The 10,573-nt window shown below is 36.6% G+C and overlaps 1 protein-coding gene across 1 annotated transcript in view; it reads right to left on the bottom strand.

The window, feature by feature from the left end:
- Positions 1–347: 347 nt before the first annotated feature.
- The window catches only part of Thsd7b (thrombospondin type 1 domain containing 7B), an 814,215-nt gene continuing 803,989 nt past the window's right edge, over positions 348–10,573 (bottom strand). The window contains exon 28 of the mRNA XM_015479140.2: positions 348–1,538. Coding sequence (XP_015334626.1) covers positions 1,457–1,538 — 82 coding nt within the window. The 3' untranslated portion in view covers positions 348–1,456. The remainder of the gene's footprint in view (positions 1,539–10,573) is intronic.

Raw genomic sequence — 10,573 nt, 5'->3', positions numbered from 1 at the left:
TAATACAAATGAAAATATCCTCTACCCTCCTCACTGCATCACATTTCTAAGATTCCCATTTTCTCAGCTCTCTTGGTAATTTACATATTGATATTTGCATTATTACAGTGTTTTGTTCTAACATCATCTGGGCTATAAATGTTCCTTAAAAGCCTCTCTGTGTCCCTATGACTGACTCTGCTTCACAGTACACCTGAGAGTGTTGAGAATCTGGGTTAAGATTAGCTTTCTCGGTCAGTGATTTCATCTGTCAGCCCGAAAAACAACAACACAGGAAAACTGGTATTAAACCGTTTTTGTCAAAGCAAAGGTGTTTTGGAAATGAATAAATGTAAAAGAGCCAACACTGCAGTCTCTTGAGCACTTTATTTGTTATAAATACAAGTCAATACCACAAGATGGCACCTTCTTACTTTCAACACCTAGGATTACAAACAATTATCTTCATAAAATGGTCTCAGCTTTTTAATGTGTTGTTTTAGGTATTATTGAAACCTTATAAAAGCAAGACTTACTACAAACAGGATTGGTGTTCAATGTATATTAAATGAGGTCAGATAATTAAATTCAAGAAAAGAATTTATAAATATTCAGATAAGAAAATTGAAATTACAAAAGCAGAGTTTGTCATCATTAAACTGAATTACAACTGTGTGTGGTTAATGTTATATCTACACAGCTAAGTTTTTGTTAAAATACAGTTTTAGTAACCAAATAATTACCTCATTCTCCAATATAGCCACCTATTTTCATTTATACACTCTAACATTCGGTACACATTTCATTCAGAAACCACCTAGCTTTCAACTAGCCCAGCAATTACACACACGCTATTATCAACAGATGCAACCCATGAAGTGCCATCATCCCCTGGCTACAAAACAAAATACAATATTTAAAGGTAAAAACTCAGAGAATTTTTGAAATGGTAACCCATTCTCTGTGTTCATGAAAATAGGCAATCCAATTTGAAAGTCTTTGAACCAATGTAAACTCTAGAAAACTCATGTTGAAGTATGGGAAGAATAAAGACTTTGCACTAATATAGTGCATAACAATGCAATGTCAGACTCATCATTTACAGTAAATGCCTTGATTGGACTTCCTCTGGATTGTCATTATGCGGCTGAAGATCAAGTTTACTCAAGTCTGTGGGAATTCCATCATGTTTTCTTCCTTTCATTTACAAACAGGAAGAGAAGGGTTTTGGGTCCCTTGGGAAAACCAAAAAAAAAATAAAACACTCACAGCCACAAACAACTTGAAAACAAAATGGCAGACCTAATAATCCTTGACTCCATTCCAAATGAAGTTGAGGCAATATTACTTTTGCAATATTTGTATTCTGCCCAATATATCACATCATGAGATTCCTCAAAAAACTGAGAAGTCTGAGAGCTACAAAAGTGAAAGCAGTTAAGGCAGTTGATGTCTACATTTGGATTTCTTTTTCAGGTTACATGTCTAAGTCTCCATCGTAGGCTAAGGTCAGAGGCTTCTGATGGGGAGGTGTGGTTTGATGTGGTTTTGGCTTCTTGCTGCAAAGGGAAAAGAATTCCTTAGATAAAATTCACAGGGCTCTGTTTCATCTGCCAATGACAGTTTTGAAGTAGAGAAATTCAAGTATTAAAGTGACAAAAGATTCATTTCTCTGGATGTATGTGTGGGTTTCTTTTTTGAATACAGTCATGCATCACTTATCAACAGGAATACATTCTGAGAAATTGTTGTTAGGTGATTTTGTCATTGTGTGAGAATAATAGTGTATACTTATACAAACTAAGCCAGTGACAACACCACTAGGCAATTGAGTTTAATGAGACCACAGTCATCTATGCAGCCTATCTTTATCAGAAACACTATCATGTGGTATGTGACTGTATTATATACTTTAACCCTTTTTAAGAAAGAAGTCATCTTCTTCTTCCTCTTTTTTTTTTTTTTTAATCTCCAGAATGGTTTAGAGGAATCAAGGAACTTGGTAGAAGGGTATTTTCATTTCTTATTTATACACAGAACATGGACATCTGCTGCTCACCAATTCCTAAGCGACTGTGACCTCCACATCACAGATGTTTAACATTGTAAGCAGCTGGAGCAGCCAGGCTCCTGTGCCTAACTCTGATCTTGTTTTTAAGCAAATATGTTTCAGCTCTGGTCTGAAACCTGACATTTAGCTGCCACGTCACCATAATCTGTCAGGAAAATTTCACAAGTTCCAGGCAAAGCCATTGTCACCTGGTGTATGCTTTATCTGCAGTCTGTGATTTTGCCAGGAAGGGCTATTTTTCCTTCTCATAAAGAGAAGCTAAAATTGAGTAACATTCCCAATTCACACAGGGAGGCATTTTATTGCTTGTTTTTTAGTGTGCATAAATTTCTATTTATAAATATTTGTAACTAAAATTCTACCATGCACTCCCTTGTCCCATGGTTGTCTTTCCCCCTCCATGCCTTTGCTTTTCCATGCCTTCAGAGCCTGGCTCTCTCTTGGGCCATTCTCGGCAGGGACCCATCCCTTTTCTGGTCTCCACATATCTAGGCTACATATTTTATAGCAGCATCACTTATTTTTTGGATGCATACTAAGTGCCAAGTTCTGTACTGAGCAGCTTACATCTTAATCTCTCCATAAACCCTAGAATAACCCTAAGAAGGAGGCATTAAGATTAACGTTACTTTACAAAGAAGGACTAGAGAGATTATTTACCTTCCCACAGGTCATTGGGTGAGCAGCAGAGCACAGATTTTATGGAAATCTAACAAGACCTAAGTTTTTAACCAGGTCACCACACATTCCGTATGTATGTGTCACTTATTTGGTACTTATTAGAAATGAGGAGTTTAAGGAGGCTGATACATAGTGGGATAGGGAGCAGGAGCATGGGAGAAATAGATGCACTCTAGATAGGGCAAAGGAGTTGGAGGGGAAGGGAGGGGACATAGGGTTATTAATGATGGTGGAATGTGATGATCATTATTATCCAAAGTACAGGTATGAAGACACGAATTGGTGTGAATATACTTGTATACAACCAGAAATATGGAAAATTGTGCTCTATATGTGGGATAAGAATTATAAATGCATTCTGCTGTCACATAAAAAAAAAAACAAAACAAAAAAAGAAATGATGGGTTTATCTGGATATAAATTAAAAACAAAAAATTTTAATGTGTGACATTTAGTGGCATTAACACAGTAACAATGTTGTCCACTGTTACCACTACCTAGGACCAGAACATTTTCCTCACCCAAAAGGTAATTCTGTTCTCACTGAGCAGTCTCTCCCCATTTCCATGTTCCCGTGTTCTTGGGGAACCACTAACCAACTTTCTGCCTTGGTGGATTTGTCCATTCTGAATATCTCACGTCAGTTCTACCCTATGTGGCCTTTCATGTCTAGCCTCTTTCACTTAATGGTAAAATGGTGAAATTTATGCTATGTGAATTTTACCACAATAAAAAAGTTTGATGAAATAATAATAGGGAGAATCCTCTAGTTTAAAATGCTCACGTTCTAATTTAAGGAGTAAAATTAAGTCTTCAGGTTGATGTTTGAAATAAATCGCAGAAGTTAAAGAGATAAAAAAGGATATTTTAAAAAACTACTCAAAGGAACCACAGATCATCCAAGTGACCCTCACCCCAGTACCTGACATGTGATGGGTGTTCACTGAGGACTTGCTGGGTGCATGGACAGTGGGTGAATGGCTCCCAGCCAGAGAAGCTAAGGAGAGGCAGCTGTGTGATTGATAGAATCCTCTGGAGAGGGAGTCTCAGCTTCCCATATCCTGCTTTCTAGGCCCTCTCCAGCTTTCAAGGGGTCTTGCATAATTACCTGAATAACATCCAATTTAACTTTATCCATTTTAATCTATAAGCATGTTCCAGTAGCTCTGATTATATACCAGTCCAGGCTCTAGAGTGGATAATAAACCCAGCTTCATACAGCATCCTGATCATGCTCATGCACAGCATTTCAAGGTACAAAGAAGTCACACACGAAGTTGAAGTTGGGACAACCTGGAAGTGACAGTTGGTGTATCGACCCTGGTGGTGGTGTATGTTTCCCTAATGATAAAATGAGCATGACGAATTTTAGCTGAAGTGACAATAAGTATCTTCCCTTCCCACCTCTCCTGTGCTGTTTCTGTGTGTGTGTGTGTGGGGGGGGGTGGCGTGAGGAGAGGAGTGGTTGAGCACAGAGAAGAAAGGGGAAAGAAATGTAAGTGCTCTCAAAAAATTTTTTGCAACCCACCCTTTGCTGGCATTTACTGAAGGTTACTGCACAAAGAGAAATAGAGATTGATCATCTCCCCCTCCCTACCCCACTATGAATCGGCCTCCTTATATCAGAGAAAACATTTGACATTTGTTTATTTAGGATTGGCTAACTTCACTTAGCATTATCTTCTCCAACACCATCCTTTTGAACTCTAGGGCAGAGGGGTGGGAGGGAAAGGAAGGGGGCAGGGGGTTAGCAAGGATGTTGGAATGTGATGGACATCATTATCCAAAGTACATGTATGAAGACGTGAATTAGTGTCAATACTTTATATACAACCAGCAATATAAAAAATTGTGCTGTATATGTGTAATAAGAATTGCAATGCATTCCACTGTCATTTACTTTTTAAAAATCAATTAAAAAAGAGATTGAATCTAAGGAAATGGGAGATCTAGAAAAAGGAGAGAGGTGGAACAATAAAGAAGGCTGTATACAGAGATAATAATATCACCTGGGGAGACAGGTAAACTTGGCCAGGCTCTGTGAACTGAGTCTGGGATATTCTGCTGAAAATATAAATAGATGTTTTTATGCCAGTTTCCCTGTGTGGACTTATGAACATTGTATCCATCTCTGGACAGACAAGAGGGCCTAGGACTTTTGGGGCCATGGAGCATGCTGGGATGGGTATGATTAGAGCTTTTTTAATTGTAGACCTTTCCATATCGTGTAATCTCTCCACTGACAGATTCTGAAAATCTCAACTTAGAATATGTAATATCTGAGAACTTTTATAGAATTTAAAAGAAATCAACATCTTCTTGAAATTAATCTCTGAATATGGTTGCACACTGCCGGCCATCTGTGGCTTTCCAAAGCTTCCTGGCCAGTTAAACAGCCTCCTAAAAAGAGGAGCTATTAGGAGGCTAGTTCTTGGAGCCTGTAGGGTCCTTTCCTTTTTCCTTACTATAATCTCTGTTTTTTTTTCCCCACCCTTAAGGAATACAATTTTTGTTTTTGTTTTTTTCTCTCCAACTCTGGTATTAGGAAAGGTGGGGCCACACTAAATCAGGACCCAAAAATGCCTGGCACATAGGCCATCACCACCACCAGTCATTTGTGCCTAGCCTACACCTCTAATCCATCATACTCTTCCTTCCTGTTGAGCCAAAGTACAGCTCATCACTCTTCCTAACTGAGCACTTCTGACTGCCACCACTGCTGTTAGAGTTAGCACAAAGGATAAGACCATTTTCCTATCCTAGCTGTGAGAGATCATTGACTAACACATTTGAAGTGTCCTCTTCTAGGGCCATTTATTTGCATTTTAGCAAAGCATAAAAACACATTCCGACAGAAGAGTGAGCTCATTGTGGACTGTCAGGCGAGCTGTTGCACTTCTTAGAACCCTTGAATTCAGGCCATGAGGGCTCATCTTTAGGCAAATAGAGACTAAATAATTGGAAGAAAGCAGCAAAATCTTGTTTTGGCAGCTATTCCTGAAAGGCGAGCTTCTGGAAGTGCCACCACTTTTAAACTTGGAAAGAAATGAGAATTCTGAGAGCATGTTACTAAATCGTGCTGGGCAGGGAAAAATGGACACCATATCTGGAGTAACTTCCAGGCACTATGTCCTCACGGGTTAACTACAAGCTCTCACCCAGTAGTCATCTCCACTAAATTGCCTCACTGATATTTATTTCCAGGGTAAACTGGGGCATCAGTGATATTTCTAAAACTCCTAATACTAATGGCAGATGTTCAAAGGGTTGTATATTAAAGCAAACATCCTGAAGAAGACTATTTTTCTACATTTTCTCAAAGCCATTTCCAAGTTTTATTATAAATTGCTTTCATCTAAGGTATATACCTAAGACCTGCCATATTATAGCAGTTCTCTTGTCCTAAGCCTTTTATTTGGGTGGAAAATAGAAAATCTCCAAAACTGTCATCCTGGAACTCTCCTGGAAGCTATTTAATAGGATTAGGTGCTGTGAAAATATCTATCTGGATTTCTTTAGGCAGCTCATATGTAGCAGTAAACGGCATATGCTTCCAGGTCTATAGCTTACTTTACCTGTGAAATCAGGAACCTGTAGGAAAGGTGACAGCTGGAGACATGACATTGAATCTGAAGTTTTCAGGATGACTCAAGAAACTATAGAGACTGAAAGAACAGCAGAAGTGGCTTCCACTCAGGGGTTAGGCAAACCTACAGTTAATTCTACCAGGTTGGTGACTGCAGAGATATTATTTAATTTCTCTGAGGATCAATTACTCACTCCAAAATAGGGATGACAATAGCAACATCTCATTAGACCATCATGAGGACTGTATAAGGCAATGTATATAAAGTGCTTTATGTGACATATAAATATTAGATTTTTTTCCTTGACATTTTCCTAAAAGCCATGTGTAGTAAGTTAGTTTTCACTAATCTACTCATTTATTTCACTAATCTACTCATTTACTCATTCACTAATTCATGTGTTCAGTAGATAACTTTTCAAATGTCTGCTTTAAAAAAATTAATAAAATATAGTTATTACATATTTTATTGGGCTGTATCTCAAAACACTTGGATGAAAATGAATGTGCTAAACATGAGAATATAGTTGTTACAGCCCCCCTCTGGAGTTCTTGGGGTTTAGTGGAGTTGGAAGAAGTTTATGAAAATAACTACAATGTCAGCATGAAGTAAATATTATAGGGGAAGAGACATGAATAAGTTATTGCAGACTGTTTTGGAAGAGAAGGTTGATAATTGAGTTTGACTGGAGGAACAGGTTTAATGCCAATAGCTGATGATGAAAAGTTCATTCTAGAGTAACCCATGGAAGCTATAGCCTTCCCAGGAAATTGGAAGGATAACTTCCTCAGTGCCCTAATATTAAGTTATTCCACCCTGAAAATGATCCCTAAGAAAGAGGTCTGTTCTGGTTCAGATGTGAGGTGTCCCCCAAAAACTCATGTGTGAGACAATGCAAGAACATTTAGAGGTGAAATGATTGGGTTATGACAGCCTTAACTCAATCATTGAATTAATTCTCTTATCAGGATTCACTGAGTGGTAACAAAGCAGATAGGGTGTGGCCTTGCAAGCATGCTGATGGGGTACATAATTTGTATCTGGTGAGTGGAGTGTATTGCTCTGCTTTCTGATCAACAAACCTCCATCACACACTTTTGTCGTGATATCTGCTTCAGCTGGAACCCCAAGGAATGGAGCTGGCTGTCTATGGACTGAGACCTCCGAAACCATGAGCCCCTAAAGAAATTTTTCCTCTCTCATAATTGTTTTTGTCAGGTCTTTTGTTCATGGCAATGAAAAAGCTAACTAAACCCACGCCTTATATCCAACTCTTATAAAATCTTTTATACCACATGGTGCAAAAAAAGTTTCTTTTAAAAAATAGCCATTATAAATATAAACACAAAACACATAAAATGACCATGTCTCTTAAAATAGGTGAATAGGTAGTTGGGCATTAGAATGAAATCTCCAAGAGAGCAGCACAGATAGAAAGAAGCGCTATATCTCAAAACACTTGGATGAAAGTGAATATGCTAAACATCAGAAATCAAATTTGTGAATAAGGAGACTGAAGCAATGACAAAGTAACTTATGTGAAAGATGTGAATGTGGAATAAAACTGTTATGAATATAAAGTTAAAGACATTTAGTATTTTAGAATAAAATATTAATATATAATGAAGGATCAGTGATGGGACTGTAGAATTAAGCACATCAATTAAATATTAGAGCAGAAAATTTACTATTTTAATTGAAATGGAAACTTTTGTTAATTTCACCTAATATTTTCATTTTGGGCATTTTATTTTCCTCAATGAGAAAATGAAGACAAATATATTTGGGCCCACACAGCACACTAGATTTTCCAGAATACAGGGAGTCGGTACAAAATGAAATTGAAAGAGTTGTTTGGGATCCGATTGTGAAGATTTTGGCTGATTGGTTAAAAACCCAGAACATGACTTTGATTTTGCTGCCAGTGGGATTAGATGCCACTGCTGTGTCAGTGGGAGAAGGCTGACCACCTGGAGCAAAGTTTAGGATGATTAATCCTGCTGTAGACAAATATGTGGCTATTATGCAATGCCCGGAAGGGAATTATTAAGGACAGGCATTGGAGATGAAGAAATAGAGAAGAGAAATAATATGCATAAATATGTATATTATTTGGTCCTTGGAAAATAAGGGGTAAGTTCTACTGATATGGGAAACTATGTTACCAGAATTCAGTGATGTAACAAATTAACCCCCAGAGACAAGTTATACAGAAAAGGGCATTACTAAATATTTGTTACTAAAGGAATGGATGAGGTTAATACATTTTTAAGTTGGAGATAATGGGGAAAGCAAAAATGGCAAAAATTTATGTGCAGCTACATGTTTGTTTTTCTCTCTTAGATAAAAAAAAAAAAAAAAACTTGGGCTGGGGATGTGGCTCAAGTGGTAGCATGCTCGCCTGGCATGCGTGCGGCCTGGGTTCGATCCTCAGCACCACAAACAAAGATGTTGTGTCTGCCGAAAACTACTAAAAAAACTCTCTCTCTCTTTCTCTCAAAAAAAAAAAAAAAGCAACTTGTATAAATTCTACAATAAAATCTGGTTTTGGAAATGTGGTTATTAATAGTTAACATTTATCCAAGATATTTTGTTTTTTTGAGATTTTATATATATGTTGTTGATGGACCTTATTTTATTCATTTATTTATATGTGGTGCTGAGAATCAAACCCAGTGCCTCACATGTTTGAGGCAATCTCTCTACCACTGAGCCACAACCACAGCCCATTGAGGATCTTTAAATGTTTTTTATTAGTGCATTCTACCTGTACATAATAGTGGGGTTCACTGGGACCAAATCACACCTGTACATAATAGTGGGGTTCACTGGTACCAAATCACACATGCATGGAATATAATTTTCTCCCCATACAGACCAATAGACTACCTGATTATCTTGTGTCTTAGTTACCTGTTACTTTAAGAGCTGTTTCCTGTATGTCAAACCTCCATGCCCTCTATTGCAATTTAGTCTTTTCTCCTTTTCCTAAACTTTTCTGATGATGAAAGTTTCTGGTCATTCTAAACCTCATACAAAGTTTTCAAATTCACATTTGATCATTAAGATTGGTTCTAGGTAGTAGTTGCCAAGCTTATCAATTGAAACATATAAACTGGTCAAATCATTTGATTATAGGGTGAATGACTAGCTGAAGACATTTATTACTTTTCACTACAACATTCTAGAAATGTTAGCTGGCTGGAAATCCAATTTCTAGGGAATCAATTTTTATCACAATAGGTGGCAGAAAGAATTAAAGTCATCTTATTTTCTTTGCCAACTTTTACTGACCAAGAGCAAAGATTTAAAAACCTGTGTAGCCTTGGAAACAGCAGTTGAGGCTAAATATACAAAGGCTAGATTTGAATTAAGATTTGGGTTAAAATTTTCAAGGAAGTAGTTTATGAGGCCAATGATGACTATGAATATCTTAATTTGTAGAAAAATATGAAATAACACTTTGACTTTATGAAAAAATCCTCAAAAATTATGCTTTGTAAGGCAATAAAATATTCTTAGCATACTTGAAACTGTTTAAATGTATTTACTTCTATATGATTTCAAGAGGTCTGCACATCAACTAAAATATATTCTATACAGTAAACTAATTATCATTTTCTGAGAATAATAATTTTTTTTTATAATTTCTATTAAGAACTAGTCACAGAATGGGCTTCCTGAGATTGATAATTAAATTTTCTCTTATAACCTGTCAGTGTTGACAAGTACTTGACTCTACTACTTAAGATGCACTAAGAGGTAGTTTAAACCAACTGGTTAGTATAACATAACTGGTCAAAATAGATCAAGTTAAAAACAAAATTTAAAAACTAGAATTGAGTAGTGTTTTCAGTTTAGGGAGCAGATTAGAATCAACTGGGCAGCTTTTATACACCCAAATGACACAGCCATACCTTAAATTAATTGAATTAAAATCTCTGGACCAATATGCATTGAGACTAAAACCTACTCTTCTAAATCAAAGTATTAAGTAGAAAATCTCTAATGAACATTTTTTCCTAGACACCTGGTATTATTCAAATACCAAATAAGATAAAACTATTTATATATTTATATATTTATGGGAGCAACACCATAACAATCCTCTATTTCAACTATTTAATCACTCTACTACTGGAGACTATGGTCTCAAGGATCCTATTATAATGGTCAGTGATCTTGAAATATGTTTGCTTTTAGTTTAACATACCACACATTTAAAAATAGAGTATATGTTTTTTACTATTTATTA

Source organism: Marmota marmota, unplaced genomic scaffold (assembly GCF_001458135.2).
Source record: "Marmota marmota marmota unplaced genomic scaffold, marMar, whole genome shotgun sequence".
Classification (NCBI taxonomy): Eukaryota; Metazoa; Chordata; class Mammalia; order Rodentia; family Sciuridae; genus Marmota; species Marmota marmota.
The sequence above is the reverse complement of the archived record's forward strand: the minus strand, read 5'-3'. Positions and strand labels throughout refer to the sequence as shown.